We start from the raw sequence: 23,454 nt of genomic DNA on the forward strand, positions 1-23,454 counted from the left end.
TTTGTTCCATTTTGTTCTTTGTTATAAAAATCTCAAATAAAAATTTGGTCACAAAAAAAAAAAAAATAAACATGAATATGCATAACATATACAAATATACAGAAACACATAACACAAGTTGTCTATAGGGGCATTTCACCACAAAACCCAAAAAGATATGTTTTGACTGATATCACTGAACAGATGACATCACCGGGGTGCTTGTGCTTGTATCTTCTGTGCAGTGATATGATTGGTCTGTGGAGTTCGGTACTGGAAAATAGTTCCTACATTAAACTGCTAGCTACAAAGTCTATGGATTACCTCAAGGTCATGATTTCTTGTAAGAGATGCTGCTGTACAGAAAGAATACCTTTCAGTTTCATTATATTCGGGAGAAGCCCAACATTTGAGAGAAGCCAATATCTCCAAAACTAGGCAACTTCCAGAAGAGCATTCGAGATAGACAGATAGCACTAAAACCCCTCTAAAACACATCTTTTTCAGTTGTGGGATGAACTACCCCTTCAGGGAATACATCTAAAGAAACACAGGATTATTCTTTTTCAAAATTGTTCTCCACCTTTTGCACTCAACAAGGATGAAGAGATCTCCAGCAGACGATTGATATGCCTGGACCAGAAGTCCATCGGGAAGTATGGCATCTCGTACAGCCGGACAACAACTTCAGAATTCTCACAGTGGGGGAGTTCTATCATTGGTCTGCGATGTGGCAGGCTACAAAGGAAACAGGGGTCAAATGGTATATCTGGTCCCTTATGGAAGCCCCATCCATTCCAGATGTTCACTGTTCCACCAATGAGAAGTCAGGGAATAGATGACCTAGACACAAATGATGCGAACAGCAGTTCTGTCCAAATGACGGCATATGTAAGGCAAAACCTGTGCCGGTGGAAATGAGAGAATCTCAATCCCACCTGCTTGGTATGAGCAGCTGATCTTCTCCAAAGGGCAGTGCGACCTGGAACTTCTCCAGAAGCTTCAGGTACTGGGCGAAGTAACGTTTCGGAAAACACCGGCTCTCGAGGAGGAGCTTCTCAGCCACTGAGTGCCGCATGATGCCCTTCCGCTGTTCCGAGCGACAGGCACATTTCAGCAGCGACGTCTTTGAGAAGGGAACAGTGAAGCATGCTGTAAGTGTCTCTTCCGGTTTTCAGTCCAGGATTCCACGGTTAATATTTAGCCTTTATATGCTACTGTTCTCATAAACTTATAAGCTTATTTTTCTGATCTGACGAAACCTGGGAAACGATGCTGCAGAGCCACTGGGGTTTAATGAAGTAGAGGTCGGCAAGCTGGAGGGCCGGGTCAGCAAAGTGCAGTAGCACACCTGAAAAGCAGAGGTCGTCACCTGCGGGCAGGACGGCTGGGCAGAGACAGGTTTAGGAAAAACTTTTTGAATTTTAATAAAAAAGGACTGGTTACAGGATACTGATATACTAAGTTGTGCAGCCTCTGTGGCCAATCAGAATCAATAATTATTAAACTAACTACCTGGGAGAACTGCAAACAAGTCCTGGATTTGCAGAGCCCAGTGATACTCCATTGAGCACTGATATGTGCTATGTGGTTATGCCTAATACTAGTGGGACTGATTTATCATGAAGTAACTCGGTTCCGTTTGTCCATACCAGCCTCGCTGAGGAAGTGGACCGCATGGGCCAGCTCGCTCTCATCCAGCTGTAGCTGGTTCTCCTGCACAATGTCCAGCAAGCGCTGGTGACGTAGCACAGGGAAGTCATGGGCTGTTCTTGCCCTTTCCTGCAGAAGCCTCCGCTCTAGCTCCAGGTAGCTGTCTGGGATAAGCTGCCCAATCACCGGCTGACCCTGGATCTGCGTGACAGCACAACACCACTCACGCGGACACCGTCACCTGTGCAGGGCATTCTAACAGTGGCCGTATACTTCAGACAAAAATCGATGATGTTTTGAGAATATGATGTCGTATGAGCAGTATTCACTGCGGTGATCAACTGTGCTGGGTCCCTGACACATACTATTTTGTTTGTTTTGATCCCACCCAATGTCTTCCATTGGCTGACATAAAATTTGACACCACACGATTGGTCAGAAAGACTAATTAAACAGCCACTAGCAGGCTTTGCACCACACCGCACACACTATCGTAAACTGATGCACGCATTTCTGTTTGTAAGTGGCTCCGCTGCATCCAAAACTTTGGGTTGTTGGGTAGAACGAACAATGTGGCAGCGCCATTCTATGTGACAGATCGTTAGTATCGACATTTGATTTCATTTGAAGTATTCCGTCTGTATTAGCTGATGCAAGAATGTTCCATTGGTGGTCAACAGATATTCACAATGCAGAAGTTAAGGCCAGTGAAATACTTAGTTGCACATGCATTAGTTGTTACAGATGGAGATGGACTTGAAATGGAGCAGGTATCTATTACGTGTGCGGCCTGACTTCTAAGTAATCAGCCACTATGCGATCTGGCCGCGTCATGTACCTTGAAACCAGTGGCCTCCCTTATGACAGCCTTGCGCAGTCGGCTCATTGGGTCGGAGTCCTCGCACGCGTTGACCATGTGATAATCCCTTATTGCGGGGAAGCCCTGGTGAAGCAGCAGCTCTCCCTTGATTTTTGCCAAACATGCCTGCAGTTGATGGTCCTCGCAGACGTCGGTATGAGTGCCCACCAGGATCACTGGGGATAGGGGGGCAATGGCCTGTAGGAGGCAGATCACACAGGACGTTACCATCAACGACACCGTTACGGTGCATAAATGCATCGCGCAAATTAAATCCTAACAATCTTTTCACTTTGTCTTCGTTAACCCTACCACTGAAATTTCTTCAGTTGCCATTATTGTTTCTTGTATCTTGTAAATAGACCTAGTTACTTCTTTAATGGCTTTTCCAAAGTTAGCTTGTAACGATAGATGGGCATATCCATCACTCCTCTTGTGCGTCTGACTGCTTACTCTTTGGAAGCTCAGCATAGCAGCTCACTTTGCCATCTGTATGCTCGTGTCGTATGACCTGCCACACTCGTGCGTCACTTTGGACAAAAGACTCCAATAAAGCTAAATAAAGATACAGTTCTCACAGAAAGTTATTGAATGCTTGCTTCATTCAATAAAAATACCGTACATTTATTGGGCTTACAACAAAAATCATTGCTTTATTTGTTTACACAAATATATATCACATTAGAAGCCAAAGGTTTTAAGTAAAACATTCATTTCAAGTGGTAATAAGTTGAAACCCAGATTATAGCTGTAAAAGAGCTGCTCTGGGTTAGAATGTTCATTGACAAGCAGTCTCACTGTGTGCTTTTTAATTAGTAACCATTTCTTAAAACACCAAACATTTCTGTTTAGCGTCCCTTTGGGCGCCAATCACTACAATTGCAATTAATAGCAAAGCGGCAACAGAACTGAATAAGTCAGTCAAAAAATTAGCACACTTAATAAAAAGAAAGTGTCTGTGTGGAAGATATGTGCAGATATGTTACACATTGTCTGTCAATGGACTTTTGTCATGAAGCCAACAAATCTGCAACACTGTCACAGAATGAAGCGAGTGTGCCGACGTTCTGTGAGCACTGGAAGTGGAAATCCAACCAGAACACAGGCACCACCATCAGGCTGCCAGCAGCACGATCAGCCACAAAGGGGCGCCGCCCAAATCTCGGCCAGCTTTGGCTCACACTCGCCTTGATGTTGAAAAGCCAGGGCTTCAGGGCTTCCACTTCAGACGGGCCCTTGCTCAGGTTGAACACCACGATGTACATCGCTCGCTGGCTCATGAAATGAGAGTGTGAGCTGCTGAATTTCTCTCCCCCTGGGCACAAACAATTTTTGCATGATCTGTTGTGGGCTCCGTGAAATATGGTATAGTATTGTACAGTATAGTATTTGGGTCTTAAATCATTTGCAATGAGCCCACTTAATATCCTCAACTAAGCAGAACTTGACATCAAACCAAAAGTCACAAGTTTCAATTACTAGATGAAATGTTTGTACTTGGCACCACTTATTGCTCTTAGTAGTGATGGACAAAATGACACTTCATGAACCATTTGCTGTATTTTTTGACTCCACTAGGTGGCACTCTTGGTTTGCTTTGGGGCATGCTTTGTGTCCTTGTTTTGAACAGACAGCACCCTCTAGAGGGGTCAAATGATACAACATTTGGTTCATGAAGCATCATTTTATCCTCTGCCAGCTCTTTACCCTGTACCCCTGTGTTTTGGTTTACCTGAAAAGTCCCACACATTCAGTACTATGTTTCTCTTGTCGCGGACACGGATGGACCAGTCTTGGACATAAATGGCCTCGCTCAGCTGGTCCGCATACCACTGGGACCTCCGGAGCTTCATGAGCTGCTGGACCAGTGTGGTTTTCCCACTCCGAGAATTTCCCACCATGATCAGCTTCATCCTGAAGTAGGGAGCTGCCTTTTTGAGCCGCTGCTGCAGGAACCTGAAGTGTTTAGAGGGACAGCAGCTATCAGCGGCACTAACCTTCAGCAACATGTCAAACATTTCATATCTGAATAGTGATAAAGTATCTACTCCTGTTCCGATTCCAGTTAATGGGATAAAAAACCTTATAACCCCTTAAATTAATTCACTCAAATGTGTCCCCATCATCACACCACCTCACCAACCTGACAATGTCTTTGGTCTTGTTGCCGATGTGCTTTAGGTTCATGTTGAGTCTGAGCCCATCCAGTGGCAGGTCCCACAGCCTGCTGAGTTTGCCCATTTCATCTGGAAAGGAGCGCAGCCCCTCATTCCTGCTCACATCTAGAGACGTCAAGTTTTCCAGCAAGCCTATCTCACTTGGAATCTGAAACAGAACATTCAAAACACTTTAAAATCTTGGCACAAAAAATCTTAACTAAACTTTAATTAAAAGAGCTTTTCCTTTGTAAAACCAGTGACCCCTATGTATATGTTTTTCTAATTTCAGGATTTTTTCCTGTATTCCTGTGATCAGGGTGCAAACTAGGATCCTGGAGACTCCTGCCCAGCTGGGCTGTAATTTCTCCCTGTGACCAGCAGGTGGTGCTCGCTACCTCAGTAAGCATGTTGTCGGCGAGGTGTAACTTCTCCAGTCGAGCCCACTTGTACACAGGTTCACTGATGTCCAGAAGAGCGATGCGATTGTGACTGAAGATGAGCTCACTCAGGTTAACAGAGGTCCAGGCGACAGGTCCCGGCAGGACAGTTATGCTGCTGTTCCTCATGTCCAGGGATCGTAAACTACATCGATACAGTATAACCCATTCAATCCCCTTCAAGATTATTGGATAGGCATTAATGAAGCTTGTTCATCATTTAAAACAAAAAAAATATATAAAGTCACCCTTACAGTGGAAGCTGAAGAATTACTTCTGGAACACAAGTGAAGTTATTGTCAGCTAATTTCAGTGTTGTTAATTTTGATGGAAGTGATGAAAAACAACCTGTACAAAAGGAGGCAAATCAACCAATTAAATCATGCATTCACGCATCCGCAGCTGACATCACGGTTCTGGCCTTTGATGCACGGGATTTCCCCAAAAGGCCGTGTAAAAAATCAACTTCTTGCACTTACTAAGTTTATTCATGGACGCATTGAGAGTCTCCAGCCTCAGGCAGCTGGTCAGGGCGTCCTGACAGATACGCTCAATGCTGTTCCTGCTGATGTCCAGCAGCCTCATCTCAGGCAGGAGGAGTGGGCTCGACAGCCCCGTCAGCCTGTTCCTGAAACGCAGGGAACGGCCACCCATGGCGTCACTCCCCAAACACACAAGAGCACCGCATCTCTCCGTTATCAGAAACACCGCGATTCGGTTTGGGCGCTACGACGGTATTATGGCGTACCCCGTTGTTTAGAAATCAGGTGTTGTTTTTAATTCTGTCATGAACAAAAAACAGACGCCCCTCTTTCTATTAAACTGATATGGAGAAGTTATTTTGAGGCGATGTATTGCAGTGCACGGCAGTATCGTTTACTGGAGCGTAAAGCACATGCATACGTTATTGCCACAAAAACAAAATGTGCTAAGAATGTGCCGTAAACTGATGGAGAATACAGTACGTGGAATACAGTATGTGAAGCCTGGTGTACATGCGGTCACAGATCGGGCAATGACAGAGGTGCCAGTAAATGGAGGGTGAGCTATTTAACTCTTCAACAAGGAATTTTCCTCGTCTCCCTATAGCTCAGCTCCCACACCGACAAGCCCGCGTATGCTGGACTCTGGAGTTTACCGTAGACTACATAATACACGTACCTTTATTTCTTTGAATACTGTCACATACAGAATCCTGCGGTAAAATTTCTAGAAAGTATGACGGTATGACAAAATAGAGGTACTGCCCAAGCCTAAGAGCAATCCCACCTTATCCCTATATATTGCCACCATGACCAGAGCTTGTCGTAGGAACAAAAACAGGGAATGAAGCAGAATTCCTCCCGAAGAGAAAGATCCATCACTGAGCGTAGGGACTACTAACCCTTCAAGGGAAAGCTCCTCTAGCTTCTCCAGCGACTGGCCCAGAAGGTCCGGGAACACGGCAATGTGGTTGAAGGAGAGATTGAACTGCCTCAGCGAGGGGCATTGCACAGCGGGTGGGAGGCAGAGCTGCGGTCCCACACAGTTCCGGGACACATTGAGCACGCTCAGTGAGGGCAAGCCCAGCAAGCCGGCCGGTAAAGACGTGAGATGGTTACCATGGAGATCCAGACGGGTCAAATTCCTCAGACTCTGTGCAAGCAGAAAAAACGACAACAACAAAAACACCTTTGTCAAGGACCTGTCATGAATGACGCAATCAGAGATGATCTGAAGGTACCCTAAGGCAGGGGTGGCCAATCTTATCCGCAAAGGGCCGGTGTGTATGCGGGTTTTTGGGGCAACCTTTAGGTCAGCTGTTGAAACCCAGGTGTGAGGACTCTTCAGCCAATCAGTCCTCTAATTAGGGAGTGGCAGTGAAAACCCGCACACACACCGGCCCTTTGCGGATAAGATTGACCACCTCTACCCTAAGGAGTAAGGCATGTAGAATAAAATTCAGTATGATTGGTAGTCAGGCTTTAAAGACCATGTATTGAAGAATGTAAACTACAGAAGTTCCATAGGAAGCCAGAACAGCCAGGCAGCTGAAGACACCTGACACAGAAGTTCAGGGAACTCCACAAGGTTGTTCTGGCTTAGTTCCAGGCGGACGACGTGCTCCAAGTGCTGCAAGGTCACACTGTCCCCCGTCAGGCAGGACAAGCTGTCCAACTCATTCCCTGAGAGGTCCAGCAGCCTGACGTGCTCTCTGTCTCCCCCCAGTGGGGAGGTGCAGTCCATGCCACCAAAAACAGGGGAAAGGTTACCTGGCAACCGAATAAGATGTCAGCATTTTGGAAATTAGGTATGACAAACTGTGAAAGACATGAAAAGTAGGTGAAGTCAGACTTTTCCGTCTCGGGGATGCCGTCGAGAAATTCCGGTGACTTGGCACGCTTTGGTCTGAGTCAGCACTGCTCGCCTTCAGGGAGAGAGACAGACGTAACAGACCGCATCAGAGACAGATTACAGGAAAAGGCTCAAAACTAACAAACACACCCCAAGAGAACGCACCTCGGGGCTGCGGTGCTGGCCGTTACGCTCTTCAAACACGTCGGACGGAAATTTACTTTTTATGTTAGAGGTCCCATCACTTCCTGTAAAAATGGCGCACTGCCTGTCAACACAGACTGGGCACTGCTGTGGGGGAGACATTCAGGCGATTGTGGCGCACACTTGCCGTCACTCTCCACGTCGGAATTTGCATTGACACAGCCGTCCATGGCAGAGAAGAGGCTGAGATCTTCGCTTTCATCAGACAGGTATCCCGAGGAACAAACTTCATTCACCACCCTGGAAGAGCTTATTTTGGCCTTTCTCCTCTGGTAGGACAGAATCACTCTGGCCAGTGACATCCCTTTACCTGCATGCAAACAAGATACATCAGTCACCTTCACATATACCCAACAAAACGGCAGAGCATAACAGCTCACAGATTTCCCCCAAAGATCTATGTGTGCGTTGCAAGCTGAAGCGTTGATGACCTGTCAATATAAAAATATACTTCGCAAAGTATGTGCAGCAGAAATTTACAGACACATATTACAATCACAGGAACAGGACAAAAATCAGACAGCATAGGAACTGCGGCGAAAACAAAAAGAATTATTGTCGCTGTTTTGTTGCTAATAAAGATAATAATAATAATAATAATAATAATAATAATAACAATGAAATGCAAGCTGGTTCCGTACACACAGTTATATGTATAAATAAGGGTCAAGTTATGCATCAAATAAAATCGCAAATGATTACACAGCAACACAAGACAAATAACCATCAGCCCTGTGTTGACATTTGGCTCACAGGCTCTTATGTTGTTTTCTGGGAAAAGAATACAAGGAAAGACAAAACAGAAGAAACAAAAGAAAAAAATATAAAATCAACTCTAAAAAGTTATACTCAAAAAATAATAGGTGTTATGCAGTATATATGTGTAGACCGATGAGGTTGCATACTATACTTTCCTCTTAATGCCTGGCATGTACTGTGTGTGAGCATGTGCGTGTTTGTGTCTTTATGTCTGTTGGAGAAGATAAAATCGATACATAAGGAGGTAGAGATGGACGAGAGGAGAGGCAGGAGCAAAAGGAGGAATGATTGGGGGGCAGGTTTGGTTTGGTCAACCAAGACAGGCCAGGCCCACCGTGCACCATCAGTGGGCCAGAAGGAGAAGCATGACAGCCCCCACCATATACCCCTACCCCAGGCAGACCACACCCCCCACATCATGCTGCCCCTCTTCTAAAAGGAAAGTGTTTGTTTAGGGCTTTTTGTTTATTTTTTCCCTTTAGTCTATAAGTGGAAGAGAAAATGCTGATCTGGTGTGATACGTTAAAAGAAACAGGCCATGCAGGTTGGTTCAGTCTGGAGTGGGAGAGGTCAGTAGGCGGGAAAGCGGCCCCGAAGGGCCCCCACCCCAGACCAGCTCTCAGCAGGGAAGTTTAATAGTAGCCTAGTAAACTTGTTAATTAAATTGAACACGGGGCTTATTGAAAGGACGAGAGGAGCTGACAGTGAATCACTGGCACATTCTTTGTGTGTGTCAAAAACTGTTCTGTCACGGATCTGTGTGCTCAGGAATGACACAATCAGATGTAGTGCAGAGGTGAAGGTTCAAGCAGTCAAATATCCTGGATGATCTGGTAAGAAAGAATGTAAGAATGTAAAACTCACTGGTCCTTCTCCCAAAGCTTGGAGCTCTGCACTCGAACAGCGGACTCAGCAAGGCGGCCTCGATGCGGCCCAGGCGGAAGCCGCCCAGACAGAGCGCGTTGTTGTTCAGGTCCAGCCCCAGCTTGGCCAGGAGCAGAGTGACGACAGGGCCGGCCCACCTGTGGATGCCGGCGCTCAGGGCGCTGCGCAGGTGCTGCTCGTGGACGCCGCTGCTCAGCAGGAGCTCCAGCAGCTGCAGGTGCTCTCCCCGCTCGCAGACCTGCAGCACAGATGCGCAGCCGCGTCACTCTGTGGCACGCGCCCAAAAGGGGCACAGACATCACCCGCTGGGAATGCACAACAAAGCACTAAGAATTACCGATACTTAGTGCTTATACTGGTAACTTTACAACAAACCTACTCAATTACATTATATTTGTTTAGCAGACGCTTTTATCCAAAGAGATACGCATTTTTGAGAAAGCAGAGCCAGCCAGTTCCAGGGGGAATTGGGGCTTAAGGGCCTCGTTCGGGGGCCCAACTATGAAGCCACTCTGCTGACCCTGGGATTTGAACCGGCAACCTTCTGATCACAGGCGCCGCCTCGTAACCCACTGAGCTGCACGTTGCCCCAGCAACTCAGTCACAGGCAGTCGCTAGGTAAGAAACGAGATCGGTACCCGAAGTCTGTCTAAGTCCAATTTGTAGGTCAGTCGTGACAATAATACAGTACATAGTACTAATAATACTGTGATAATAAAAGTAACCACATACAGTACTGTACTGTATATCAAACTGATCAATTGCTGGAGGCGCGCAATGTTTTCACGAGTGTCACGAAGTAGCGCATGTGTTTATTATTACAAACCATTGTGTTTAACTCATTTTTACTACGACAGGCTTTATGGATGTCCTTCTTAAGTATGAGGTGTCTAAGTCGGACATGCTTAACCCAGGGACTGCCTGTACTACACTACAGACTACTACCATCTTACTACAACCCACCACCTCTAATAAACAGAAGACACTGGGAGGTTCTCTGACATACACCCTCCTTCTGTGAAACGCAATCCTCTATAACAAAAGGAGAAATATAAATATAAATATAAGTACTGATACTTAAAGGGGGTGGTGCAGTGGTTAGCACTGTTGCCTCACACCTCACAGCCAGGTTCGAGTCTCTGTCTGGGTTACATGTGCGTGGAGTTTGCATGTTCTCCCCATGTCGTCGTGGGGTTTCCTCCAGGTACTACGGTTTTCCCCCACAGTCCAAAAACATGCTGAGTTGCTAAATTGCCCGTAGGTGTGCATGCGTGAGTGACTGGTGTGTGAGTGTGGCCTGCGATGGGCTGGCCCCCCATCCTGGGTTGTTCCCTGCCTCGTGCCCATTGCTTCCGGGATAGGCTCCGGACCCCCCGCGACCCAGTAGGATAAGCGGTTTGGAAAATGGATGGATGGATGATACTTAAAGTGGCCTTCCAAAATCACAACGGGCTCACCTGATAGATAAGAGACTCCGTCTTTGTCTTCTTATTGACATCGGCTCCCAGCCGTATCAGACAGTCGGCCATTGTGACGTCGCCGTCGATGCAGGCCTTTTCTAGCATGACGTATGTGATGTCACTGTTGGTGGCCATCTTGGAGAGGCAGAGACAGCTCAGTCTGTGAACCTAAGAGAAAAGTAAGCGAGTGTCACTCCGTTCCATGATATTTTACACTACAGACATATACTTGTTGTGTCTGGGCCCCCCCCCACCCCCGATGTTTTAAAAAAAAACAAAAAAAAACGGCTGGCGAATACAGTCAGAAGAATGTAACTAACTAGTTAGTTAGTAGAACATACATGTGCTAAAGGGCTGCGGGTTTAGCCTGCCTGTTACGCTCGGCTCGCACCCTGCGAGTCCCGCCCAGTTCCTGCTCTCATTGGACGACTTCGCCAGAGACACGTGACCAATAGGGACTCTGACTGAGGCAAGCGTAAGCTGGACGTTATCCCTGCCATGTTTTTTCCTTCTTCTTTTAGAACGTGGGTTTAGTTGCATCAGGGAAGGAAGAGCGATATACCGTGCTGGGAATCTTTGGTTGTGTGCGTTCAGATACCCGTAAGTTTCTATATGTGCATTGTACGAGGGTGTTTATGTTCTGATACTATATATGGTTAATGGAAAATGAGCCCCTTAGGTGCGGCAAATGTTTTATTTTCTAATTTGTTACATAGGTTTATCTTGCATTTACCTCGGATGTCATGCAATGCCTATGTTTATGCTAAACGGTTTATATTTACCTACTTATTTATTCCAGCAAGTCTTATTTATATTACTTTGTGTATTATGATTATTTATCCTGTTAAACTTGCGGGATGGCCGCTTAAAGTTACCGTAAGATAACGGTGAAGGCAATATTTTGAACTGTTTATTTGACACTGGACTCTGTGTATATAACAGATTTATATTCTTTATTCTATTTTTGTTATTTCTACTTTCAGGACCACACATACTAGTACAGAGCCCTTGTTCCAAGCATTTCATTAAAAGTTCTGGAGAATATATTCTTCGCATTCTCAATGGATGTGCCACAGCGGCCACACCCCTCTCACCAGTCAGTGGTAGTAGGCTAGTTCTGTATAACAATACAGGTTCATCATCTCAAATTAGGAACACATTTATTTAATATTTAGCGCAGTGACTGTTTATGGCCGACTCACTGGATCTGCTCGCTGCTTGGCTGGACGCCGTGAGAGATGGTGAAAGATCACTCTGTCGAAGTCCTCCGTCTCCAGCTCGCTGGCCGCTGCTGGGAACATGTCCAGCAGCTTCAGAGCCACCTGAAACCCCTGAAAGGCAAAAACACAAAACCGACGACGAAGATGCAAATGTAAATAAAATTATATGCCTAAATCCCGATATGCGAGCACCAGATGACCATGCACCAACCTTCAAATGCACCTCTGCATGCGCCTGATGTCGTCTCACAGAGTCGACCACAACCGAAGTCAGGACAGGAACCATCATCCTGGACAGCTGCTTCTTAGAGACGAGCTCGTGTAGCAGATTCAGTCCCCAGTAATGGATTTCTGAGAGTTTTTTCAAAAGTCAAAATCCTTTATTTATCACGTGCATGATGAGCAGATTCAGCCACACACTGAAATGCTTACGGCAAAGTCCACAAGAACATCACTCACATTACAGACGCAGTTAAAATTTAGATTTAAGAATATTGAAGCACAGAAAGTCTGAAAAGTGCCCCAATCCCAACAAATATACAGTTACTGTACATATCATAGCTGTATAGTCGATGAATACAGAGAGTCCCACAACAATGCGAGTATGTGGTCCTGAAAAACCTCGCGTTCACCAACATCTTGTACTAAAAGTGAAAAATGGAGTTAGGGGCTATGGACCTCCAAAACCTAGTAACTTACACCAGCTATGGACCTCCAAAACCTAGTAACTTACACCAGCTATGGACCTCCAAAACCTAGTAACTTACACCAGCTATGGACCTCCAAAACTTAGTAACTGACGCAAAACAAAAATAATTTAATAGTAAAAAGTGATTGAAGTGGCCAATAATGTAATTATATGTATTTTAAATAAATAATAATAATACATTAATAAATTACATGATGAACATCTCCTAGGGGCAAAATACTGTACTGTAGGTTAGAGTAAAGCGACTGTCAAACTCTGTTAGGCAAAAGTTCCGCACAATGGCAACGTAATAAAAATTGAAACAGTGCTAACTGTGGACAATAATAAATGTCATAATAAATATTATTATCATTATTAATAATAATAATAATAATAATAATAATAAACATATAAAAGCACAGCTAGTTTATCAAACATTTTTAGAATGTATGACACTGACCTCTGCAATGTGTGCATGTACAAAAAGCTTGATTATTTCAGATTTGAAAAGCGGTTCACCTCATTCACCGAAAACAACCGGTACCAAAGAATGTCTCGTTCATGAATTGGACATCCCTAGCGTTCACTTGGATAGCTGTTTTTGCATGCAAGTAGTGTTCCTTGCTAAGACCGTCTCTCGTTGTATTGGACTTGGGTATTAATATATCAATCATGTCAGGGCTCTAGAGTGCGACCAATTTGGTCGCACGTGCGACCTAATTTCTCAATGGTGCGACTAAAAAAAATCAAAGGTTGCACCGGTGCGACCAGCCGTTCGAGGGGGAAAAAAAACAAAACTCCGTGACTCTTAAAGTCTCCCTGTTGTTCAACAACAGACACACATTAGGCCCATATCGTGGTCTAAACCAATCAGAGATAGTGATGGGCGGATCCCGCCCCCCCTCTAATTGGCCGTGGTCTAGATATTCCTGTACGTGTGTGTACGTTTGAAAATGCATGTGATGCAGTCAGACAGAGAGAGGTGAGTAGCCCATCAGGTAAACAGTGGATGTAGCCGTGGATTATGAGAGAAGATGAAAAGAACGATTGACAGCTTTTTCGTTAAGAATGTTAAGTTATGGCCTGATCCGTCCGAAAATCATAACCGATGCTCTGACACGGAGCCATCAACCTCCCAAGTTATAGCAAGCCCTGGTCCGGAGACGGCATTAGATAATGAGCCACATACGATCGAGTCCGAGCCCACTGAAATTAAAAGGGGTAAAGTGTATACATTTCGAAAAGAGTGGCTTGACCAGTTTCCCTGGCTAAGATACAGTAAAGCCGATAATATAATGCACTGTATTTACTGTAAAGAGTGTGGGAAGACCATGGCCGGCAGTAGTGCATTTGTGACTGGTTCTAATACATTTAGAATTGAAACGCTGAAAAAGCACAATGCATCTATAAAACACATTACATGCCGCGATAAATGCACTGCTCAAGTGTCCTCTCCCCGCTGCCTTTCAGCGGCAGGCAGCAGCAAACAGATCATCAGACGAGGCCGAGATGATAATTAAGTTTAACGTTGCCTACAATATTGCAAAAGAACCTCCCTTCACTAAATTCAAGTCCGAAATAATTCTTATGAAGAAAAATGACTTGAACGTAAACCCGACGTACAGCAATGATGTCGCGTGCGCCCAATTTATAGTAGTCATCGCAGATACATTGAAAAAAAAGACGTCTGTGCAAATTGCGAACAGTGCGTACATGGCATTCCTGATCGACGGAGACACAGATATCGCCACATAGGAATGCGTCATTGTGTACGGTCGTATCTTGCTGAGAGGAAGACCGGTGAATATACTTATTGGACACATTGAGGTCGAGCAAGCTCATGCCCAAGGTAAGCCATGTCATGTCATGGAGCCTGTGTCAATAATATGCCTACCGTCTCGTTACTGCATTAAGCATAATATTCTTATACTTAAAAATGAAAAAACAATAATAAATAAAGTGAATTTGTAAAACTGCGGTGTTAAATGTGATGCGGTTGAAAATTTGGGTGCACCTAACTTTTGTGCTGGTGCACCTAAGAAAAAAAGTTAGGCGCACCAGTGCAACCAGTGCAAAAAGTTAGTCTAGAGCCCTGCATGTTATAGTGGGACTGACTGTACCTGAGAACAGACAAACGTTAAATGTACGGCAGGTGTAATATCTTCGGAATCTTGCGATCTTGCTTGAGTGTTACATCATTTAACAGCAGATCACTGGAGCTTCTATTCACATCAGTCTCCCACTTACCACTTTCCTCATGGTACATCTGCAGAGTGTGTAACACGGTATCTATCGCCCCCTGCTGACACATCAGATCCACTGCGCCGGAGGAGTCAACCAGAGCGGACAGAACTCTCAAACCATACAGCTGAACATCCAGCAAGCCGATGAACTGAGCAAAGACACATCCAACATTCAGTGTCAGTGTGAATGGGGAGAAATTAAAAGTAGATGTTCCACCTAAGAGGAAGTGAGAACCAGGCCCCTACCCTATTCAAGGCTTCCAGGTACACAGCATGCGCACCCTCCACCAAACACTGGTTCTTCAGCACCTTTAGTGAGATGTCCACAGCATCTGGGTCCCTCAGCGAGATACCGTGCTCCTTCAGGCTCCTGTCTACATCCAAGTAAGAATATCAAATTAAATGTCAGTCAAGAGAAATAGTGTAAAAGCGAAACAGAGCACTAGGACACCCAGCGCTGGCGTGACAAGGAACACAGCAAAGTGTGACCATTACTGATGCGTTCATGAGAAAAGCCTCTATAGCAACAGAAGGTTGAGAACATTGTGCTTTTTCATTAAGCAGGGCCGACTCAATTTTTACAATTACATTTTGTAGAAGCTCCCCCCTCCAAATTGTGCCCTGAAGATGCAGCCAAACTCCAAGAATACAATTAAGATTAAGACTAACTTTATTGATCCAGGAGGGAAAGCAAAGTACCAGGATTGAGAAAGGTCAGGCTGGCTCGCATGGCTTCTAGCTGGATGTTGGGCAGGAGGTTGTGAACCTTCATGGCCTTGAGGATCTCACACATGGCCATAATCAGCTCATCCAAACCGGCCGTCCTGCAGTGACGCACATTTGACAACCCAGTTACAAATAAAGCACCTTATCTATTAGGTAGACTGTGAAATGTGAAATAAACGCCCAACTTAACTACAGCAAATTCAATTGTAAAAGGATGCAAACCTACCTTCCCTGGAACAGCTGATGTAGTAACTTACATGCGCTTTCTGCTACCTCAGGAGAGGAACTGTGCTTTTTCATCATCTCCACAACGTTGATGTGGATCCCACTGGACAGCAAAAGAGCTCGAACTTTTCCTAAAGAATAACTTATGCTGTTAGCGGTCCACCTCAAAAACGGGAGACTGACATCAGCATCTCTACCATTCCTACAGACACCCAAGATCAGGTTTTCGAATGCTGGGGCAAACGGAAGAGGCCTGCATCTGGACAGAGACAATTTTGGCCAGAGATCAGCAGGGTGGCTCAAAAGCAGGATAGATCCTCGCCTTGAAAAGAATGCAAAAGTCAGAGAAGCATTTTAAGCAAGCTGAAGGAGCAAGTAGAACCAGACTCACTGTCGTGGTCTATGAGACTCTCAAGAGCACTGGTCGCCGCTTGGAAAACATCCAAGGAGGATGAATGCAGAAGAATGGCAGCCATAATCTGCCTGTGGATAGGAGTCCTGCAAATAAGAGAGATGCCTTCAAATGCCACTCATCCCTGCTTCACCACCCATGACTACACCTTTAAAAACCTTAAACCAATACTGACAGTAATAACCCTTTTTACAAGCATAAGTCATCAGCAGCATCTATCTTGTAGGTAAACTCGATTATGTCCATTGATTCCTCCAGGAAATCTCAATATCAGACCTTCACTCAAACAAGATCCTTCATGCAACAGACCAGACTTGATACCAAGGGAATAGATCTGGATTTTGTGGGAGTACCATTTGCTTTTACGAGGGCGAGGGGTTCGGGGCTGCCCACGGCCTGCCCCAGCTTCCACCCCAACCCCACTATAGACTCCACCTCCCACCCCACCCCCAGAAGGTCCATTTACCTCCCGTCAGCATCCCTGAGCGCCTGCTGGATTCTGCTGTCATGCAGCAGCAGACTGTGCACTGCCCTGCATGCAGCCCCCTGCATGGAGAGTCAGGCACAGACACATTTTTCAGTACAGAAACACGGCCCCCCGATGATAAGAGAGACGAACAGGTGCAGGTGTGGCTTATCCGTGTTTGGGGTCACTCAAAAAGCTGTGAAGAGGCAAGGCTGCCCATAAGCAGGAAGAAAGGGTCGGCTTTCAGGGGCCAAGGCACTAGGGGCATCCCATGAGTACGTGAGCGAGGACAAAGCAGGGTCATTCTGCAGAACATGTCAGAAGCCCCGAGACTCACCTGCACCTGGGCGCTGGAGGTGTGGAGCTCCAGGGCGCTGCAGCAGATCCCAAACCAGCTCGGCTCCTCACGCTCCTCTGCCTCCTCTTTTCCACCCTCCATTTCCGTACTCAAGAAAACCGTTTTGGCTAAAGGGACAGAGGAGGCAGCAGGTACATGAGCGTGTGAATATGAACAGCACATACATACAGTATTTGTGCAGACAAATGTTGGAAAGAATGACCCCCCCCCCCCAATAAAGATTACGGGATACAGACACCTCAGACCTCAATATCGGTTGATATTTCATAATATTTTTAATGAGTAACCTTTCAGAAAAAAGTGGCAATATTAAACTTTTGTGTTTATGGCCTTTCATCTGTGTTTGAGTTTTATCGATTGATACTCACTGAGGGCAGCCAGGCAAGAGAGACCAGATGCCTGAAGTGTCATATTCTCTGGATACATCATACATGCTCTTACAATGACCCTGTGCACGCCATTCAGCACCAGGATGCTGTAGTAGCTCTCTGCAGACACAAGGTCAGGACAGCAACTAACCATCACAGGTGCATGACAGGACAGATTCTCTAAGAAGATCTCAACGATCCAGCAAAAATGCCTGACAGGACACAGTGAAATATGATCACACACCTGACGTGAATTTCTGGAAAAGGCTGCAGCCGATCTCTTGCAACGCCTGATTGTGTTGGAAAGACTCCATAGCCAGACTGATGACAGTGTAGCACCTCTCGTTTCCTGACATCAAGATCTCCACATTGCTAGCTACAACACATGGAAACAAGAACAAAACAACGTTTCAGCATCTCTGACTGGTAATTAGGTCAAACGGTATATTATTCAATAAAAATACTGTATAACACAAGAGATAATAATGCACATTTTTAACTAAATCTCTCTAGTGGTGATGCAATCAGTTTGTTTCGGTTCTCGCCGAATTGTTGCACGTGGCAAAAAATGTTCACTAACGTCCACTATGACTTCTTTGGACATCTCTTTATACGTCTTGTGGGACGCGAGTATGATTGGACATTACTCAGTAGGGCATAAGTCGATGGATGACTTGTATAATGACACACAGATTTAACACTCTAAAATCTAATTTATGGTTGTGCGTAGATTCGATGCCATCAGTATGCAGCTATGCCGTAGTCTACACCGTAGTGTGACGTGCACCTCCCCAGAAATGCGACTGCACGTCGCCGCAACACAGGGCGCAACATCTGTGATTGGTCCGCTTGGTATCATCACACTTATTCCTTTGCATTATCCGCTGTGTTTTGGTGGTGAAATTGTAGAGCGACACAGATATGCCTGCACACAACTATAAATGCTTGAAATGGCGTAGGCCATGTGTAAGCTCTGCGTAGCACCTAGGAACAACCATAAATCAGACATAAGACAGCATTATTTGAGATGAAGCCTCACCTGGACCAGCCAGTGGGTACAACACCCTAAGGGCCTGTAGAAGAACATTCTCTTGATCTCTGAATGAGCGGGCGGCCTTCAGGACTACGATGTGGTCCTCCTTCTCTATAAATTCCACTAGGTGCTCCTCTGGAACTGAGGACGGATGTTGGGACGGACAGAAGATAAAGACGATAACGGAAGACGACGCAGCAAAGCAAATGAACTTTAACAGCACGGGAAGCGCTCGGAGCCTGCCGAAGCCATCACCAGTTATACCTCAGCGCCCACTGCATCTGAGCTGCACCTTACCATGCTCCAGAAGCAGCTGCAGGCACTTGCAGCCGTGAAACTGGATTTCCCCACTGGTTTGGAAACGTGTCATCGCGCTGACCACCAGGTCAAAGACATCCATGTCATCCTCCAGGACCATCAGCATTATGGCATCTTTCGGACACCAGACGAGATGAGAAACATTCTTCTCAAGATCCAAGCGAATAATAAACAACCTAGAAGACCACACCTGCGGCCATAAAACAATCTAGCAGATATCCATAAAAACCACCTCACCTGACGCAAGGATGTACGCCAGTATTTGGAGCCCCAGGGTCATCAGCTGGCTGTGCTCGTGATGCACAGAAAGGACCTTGAGAATCTGTCTGTAACCACCAGCACACAGCAGACGCCACAGAGAGAAGGGGAATTACAGCCAAGCCCTCAACTCCCCTACGTCCTGTCTAAATCCCCCCTGAACCATGTAGGTAAGAGTACACAAAGCAATTATTCAACTTTTTTTTTCTTGCAATCTCCAGGGGTTTTCATGCATCACTACATTTAAACTTGCTACAGCACAGGTTCCAACGGCCACGTCAAAATGAAACTGTACGCTCACCTTCTCTATACAAACTAAGAACAGGCCTACCTTTCCCATGCTATAATAACTATATAAAGCAACGCAGCTGTGCAGAACAATCAGTTTAGACCTCAAAAGAAACATCGTTTAATCAGAGGACAAAACAGGCGGTCAGCGTTCCTCGACCAACATGAGAATACCCACCGATGTACTGCCAGTACTTCCCATTCCCCCGCCTCTATCGCAGGTCCAATTAACTTGTCCAGAGTGGAGGGGCAGATTTCTAACAGACGGCAAAGTAGCAACAGCCCCACCTGCAGGCCAGATTCCAGACTGTCAGCCTGAGTGCCGTCCGGCGTTAAATCACAACAAGATGGACATAAAGACTAAAATAGTGGTGTTACAGCGCTTTGTTACCTGCTGCACTCTCCGGCTGTCCATGTACGACGTCAATACTACCATCAAAGGCAGATGGACGTCCTTATCTTCAAACAGCTCTGCTGCTGTGTACAAAGACAGCGGCAAATAATTTCTAAAAATACGAGATGACTGACCGAAGCGAATTCAGCTCGCTTCTGTTTCCATACAAATAGTAACAGCTAAAAACGTCAGATAAATGTATGCTGCCAAACCGTATACGTATTCAAACAAAATAAAGTAAAAGTGGAATCTTTAAGTTGACGCATTGGAGTTCCCACGGCTCACCGCAATGTTGAGCGTCGGCCAGGCAGCGCAAGTCTTCCATGATCTGCACCAGGGTGTCCAGCTGTTTCCCCTCTTGCAAGCTTTTCAGTCTTACGGTTAGTTTGATCACCTTTTCTTCCAGTTTGCCGTCGTCGCCCATTTTCCCGGGACTGCGGTATTGCCAACTGCATTTATCGCAGAGAGCTCGTGAACAAATATTAATTAAAGATCAAGTTTTGTATTCGGGGTTCGAAACTGCCCTGACTAGCCTGTCCTTGGTAATTCGAAAGGTACGTCTTCGGTCATCGTATGCAAAGTGTCAGCGAGGGGTGTGAGTGCAGACCTCCCAGATAGAAGACACAACCTCCGGTCACACGACCGCGGAGCTCCCGAACGGGAGTAACGACAACCTCCGGTCACACGACCACGGAGCTCCTGAACGGGAGTAACGACAAACTCCGGTCACACGACTGCAGGGCTCCAGGACCGGAACCACCCCTGAGTACAGACTTCCCGAACCTAAGCGCCGCGTGCCGACCCAATCCGGACGATCATGTGACAGCAGCACGTGCCGCTTCGACTTAACCTTTTTATGACTTGGGAAGAAACTTATATTTGGCCGGTCTGCTGTCGACTTGAAGGTTTTTGGGACAGTAATATCAGTGCAGGTACGTCGATGTTTTGAAAATTTTATACTAATCACTCCACGGAGCATATGATAGCTGAAATACTGATTTAAATTTACGCTTTAATATAAGTAAGTGTAATGTGTATGATTTCATATGTGCGGTTTCGTATGTGTATATTTAAATTATGTAAGTCATGCATATTATATCTTACATGCATGCCAGTATTAAAACTACAACTTATTTCACTGTTTTGACAGCGACATGACAGTGTGTTTCAGGAAATGGGATTTAAGCGTTATACTCATATTTGCCACCAGAGGGCACATGAAACACGCTTTTGAAATAGGGGAATCGGGTAACTTTGGCGTGGTGCGGGGTCTTTTAGTCTTTTTATCCAATGCAAAAGTTCACTATTGGGCCACTGAGCAAGGTCCTTAACACCGAAAACTACCCAAAGCTTTGCTCTTATATGAAAATATGTCTGTCTCATAAAATGGGATATATGAAAATCAATTAATTTATAGGTAAATTTAGTAATGTAGAAATTTGTATAAATTACAAATATGAAGCCAAAAGTACTTTGTCGGGGCCAACTCCATACCTTGCAATTTCAGTCCTACTGTCACCGTCGATTAATGGAGCTACTATTTTAACTGCGAGAATGAAATGTGTAATATGAGCCTGTATACCTGGCAGTTCGTAAGCTTCTCGGCGCCGCCTCCACACCCGAACGTTGTCCACGGAAAAATACGACTCGTCCCGAAGCGAGCCGAAAGTCGTGCTTCCATGTTGGATCGTGAACGCCGCATAGGCTCGCCCTGCCGATGACGGGCTCAGGTGACGGGCTCCGGTGAGCTCCTCCCCGGCCCCTCCTCTGCCTCACCTCTCCTCCTGTTTATTCGCGTGCTTGTAGCGCTTGCCCGCCCATTGGGGCACAGATACGGCGCCTTCAGCCTCGGGAGTCCGGCGGAGCTGCGGGCGCATATGAACGCGTTGTGAAGCGCAGGGCATCGGCTTGGGTCTCGCCGGTTTAACGGCGTTTTCGTTCCAGGGAAACCCTTTGATAAGCGGGCTCCCGTGTACCTGCTGTTTCCTTATGTCCCGAATATCTAGCGCCCATGACTATAACCTGCGGAGTATGAGCAACTTAATGGGGGAGCGGAGGAAGAAAGCGAGCGACGACGGGGAGCGGGGGCTCATCAAGGCTGCGTCCAACGCCAGTATCCAGAGCCAGGGTGCCGCGCCCGGGGACCCGGAGAGAGCCGCTCGCAAGCAGCTCCAGCAGGATGTCACGCCCGCCTTCGTTTACGTGCTGGCCGTCTTCTCGGCACTCGGCGGCTTTCTCTTCGGCTACGACACCGGAGTGGTGTCGGGGGCCATGCTGCTGCTGAAGCGGGACATGCAGCTGAGCACCCTGTGGCAGGAGCTGCTGGTCTCAAGCACGGTGGGCGCCGCGGCGCTGTCCGCCCTGGCTGGCGGCTTCCTCAACGGGGTGGCCGGCCGCCGGCTTTGCATCCTGGGTGCCAGCTTCATCTTCTCGGCCGGCGGGGTGGTGCTGGCCGCCGCCCGGAGTAAGGAAGTGCTGCTCCTCGGACGGCTTATAGTCGGCCTGGGCTTGGGTAAGTTAATGTCCCGGGAGCCTGTTGCTGTCCCGAAAAGTTTTCCTCTTATTTCCTCTCCAAATTGTATTATGTAAGCTCTGTTTTACATCTTTTGGTCAGCAGTGTCAACTTATTTCTCCTGGCTTCACAAACACCTTCCCGAAGGCTCGGGTGACGATCCTGACGCTACTTATGAATGTAAAGCTTTATGTTCGTTTCGACCTGTCAGTGCATGCATCATCATCCCCGAAGTACTGTAATCGAGCAGTAGATCCTATGCAAGGCTGGGTGGTAAAATATCACTTTGTTCCAGACAGGTAAAATGTCCTGTCTGAATATTTTTGTTTTTTCTCGCCCAGGAAAACAACAGAAAGCAGGATGAAATTCCAAGAACATTTCTAATGTACGGTCTAAGAACTAGTTTCTTTTTGCACTCTCAGGGTATTTATTCGTTGCAAGCTGGTTTGGAGGAAAAACAATCAATTTAAGTAGAAAAGATTTGTTTTAATTTAACGTAAATGAGTTTTTGGTTGTGATTTCCCCCCCCCATACGTACATGCATACGTAGTGGTTTGGCACGCATGTATCACTAGTGATATGAGTCTTTTTTCCTTGATTCTCTTTGGTTTTGAGATTTATCAGCGCATCCCTTTTTGATTTAAATAACTACCACAGTGGCGTTCAAAAGGTTGCCTTGTACAGACCTGGTCGTTGATAATTTTGACGGAACAGGGGAAACGAAATAAGTGCTTATGGGTTCCTGATTGCGGGAGGTGTTGGATCAGCTTCTTGACGCCAGTGTTGCTGTCCATAGACATGGGCTGTGTTCTGATGATACCTTGACTTTCACTGGGCTTGGGAACGGTGACCCTGGAGCTTCCAGGACCGTTGCTGGGTTCCTCGTGTCCTTTATATTACCCCCTGTTCGCTTTGCACACGCTCCGATGTGGCGCGCGCTATACGCAGCCTCATCTCTGGAAACATACGGCTGTGAAGAGCGGCGTCTGCTAATTACCGGCGGACAGCTGCGGGCTCCGAGTCTTTTCAGACGAGTCAGAAGCAATTAAAAGGCAGCTAAGCAAGTCATTGAGGGAAGCTGTGTGCACACGGACGCGCTTCGGAAATAAGCCTGGAGCCTGTGATTATGCAAATAGCAAATGAAAATTGATAATGCAATATTTCTGCATTGCCGATAATATGTAAATGTAATGCATGTGCGTAGTAAACGTTAACC

General features: G+C 46.2%; 2 protein-coding genes across 11 annotated transcripts in view; one reads left to right on the plus strand and one right to left on the minus strand.

Annotated features, from left to right (window-relative positions):
• lrrk2 (leucine-rich repeat kinase 2) overlaps positions 1 to 20,150 on the minus strand; it is a 34,823-nt gene extending 14,673 nt beyond the window's left edge. For 3 of the 7 annotated variants that reach the window (XM_048984219.1, XM_049023525.1, XM_048998717.1), the window contains exons 1-35: positions 20,012 to 20,150; positions 19,724 to 19,809; positions 19,511 to 19,620; positions 19,024 to 19,112; positions 18,766 to 18,900; positions 18,475 to 18,609; positions 17,680 to 17,811; positions 17,436 to 17,555; positions 17,047 to 17,174; positions 16,710 to 16,789; positions 16,223 to 16,329; positions 15,833 to 15,962; positions 15,580 to 15,704; positions 15,127 to 15,254; positions 14,885 to 15,029; positions 12,161 to 12,300; positions 11,932 to 12,060; positions 10,727 to 10,897; positions 9,249 to 9,507; positions 7,753 to 7,935; positions 7,587 to 7,669; positions 7,422 to 7,494; positions 7,128 to 7,339; positions 6,472 to 6,722; positions 5,567 to 5,715; positions 5,342 to 5,435; positions 5,046 to 5,232; positions 4,635 to 4,816; positions 4,224 to 4,447; positions 3,679 to 3,806; positions 2,471 to 2,689; positions 1,632 to 1,833; positions 1,242 to 1,330; positions 918 to 1,105; positions 563 to 717 (exon numbers count right to left, since the gene is read on the minus strand). In XM_048984219.1, coding sequence (XP_048840176.1) covers positions 563 to 717; positions 918 to 1,105; positions 1,242 to 1,330; positions 1,632 to 1,833; positions 2,471 to 2,689; positions 3,679 to 3,806; positions 4,224 to 4,447; positions 4,635 to 4,816; positions 5,046 to 5,232; positions 5,342 to 5,435; positions 5,567 to 5,715; positions 6,472 to 6,722; positions 7,128 to 7,339; positions 7,422 to 7,494; positions 7,587 to 7,669; positions 7,753 to 7,935; positions 9,249 to 9,507; positions 10,727 to 10,897; positions 11,932 to 12,060; positions 12,161 to 12,300; positions 14,885 to 15,029; positions 15,127 to 15,254; positions 15,580 to 15,704; positions 15,833 to 15,962; positions 16,223 to 16,329; positions 16,710 to 16,789; positions 17,047 to 17,174; positions 17,436 to 17,555; positions 17,680 to 17,811; positions 18,475 to 18,609; positions 18,766 to 18,900; positions 19,024 to 19,112; positions 19,511 to 19,620; positions 19,724 to 19,809; positions 20,012 to 20,150 — 5,107 coding nt within the window. Of the gene's footprint in view, positions 1 to 562; positions 718 to 917; positions 1,106 to 1,241; positions 1,331 to 1,631; positions 1,834 to 2,470; positions 2,690 to 3,678; positions 3,807 to 4,223; positions 4,448 to 4,634; positions 4,817 to 5,045; positions 5,233 to 5,341; positions 5,436 to 5,566; positions 5,716 to 6,471; positions 6,723 to 7,127; positions 7,340 to 7,421; positions 7,495 to 7,586; positions 7,670 to 7,748; positions 7,936 to 9,248; positions 9,508 to 10,726; positions 10,898 to 11,931; positions 12,061 to 12,160; positions 12,301 to 14,884; positions 15,030 to 15,126; positions 15,255 to 15,579; positions 15,705 to 15,832; positions 15,963 to 16,222; positions 16,330 to 16,709; positions 16,790 to 17,046; positions 17,175 to 17,435; positions 17,556 to 17,679; positions 17,812 to 18,474; positions 18,610 to 18,765; positions 18,901 to 19,023; positions 19,113 to 19,510; positions 19,621 to 19,723; positions 19,810 to 20,011 lie in introns of all 7 variants that reach the window. The other 4 variants (XM_049004578.1, XM_048969273.1, XM_048976547.1 and 1 more) reach the window with 3 other exon arrangements.
• A 371-nt stretch (positions 20,151 to 20,521) lies between these two features.
• Positions 20,522 to 23,454, plus strand: part of LOC125748908 (proton myo-inositol cotransporter-like) — a 31,981-nt gene continuing 29,048 nt past the window's right edge. For 2 of the 4 annotated variants that reach the window (XM_049026007.1, XM_049027425.1), the window contains exon 1: positions 21,395 to 22,238. In XM_049026007.1, coding sequence (XP_048881964.1) covers positions 21,716 to 22,238 — 523 coding nt within the window. In that variant the 5' untranslated portion in view covers positions 21,395 to 21,715. Of the gene's footprint in view, positions 20,659 to 21,394; positions 22,239 to 23,454 lie in introns of those variants that run through there. The other 2 variants (XM_049026811.1, XR_007400351.1) reach the window with 2 other exon arrangements.

Source organism: Brienomyrus brachyistius, chromosome 1 (genome assembly GCF_023856365.1).
Source record: "Brienomyrus brachyistius isolate T26 chromosome 1, BBRACH_0.4, whole genome shotgun sequence".
Lineage (NCBI taxonomy): Eukaryota > Metazoa > Chordata > Actinopteri > Osteoglossiformes > Mormyridae > Brienomyrus > Brienomyrus brachyistius.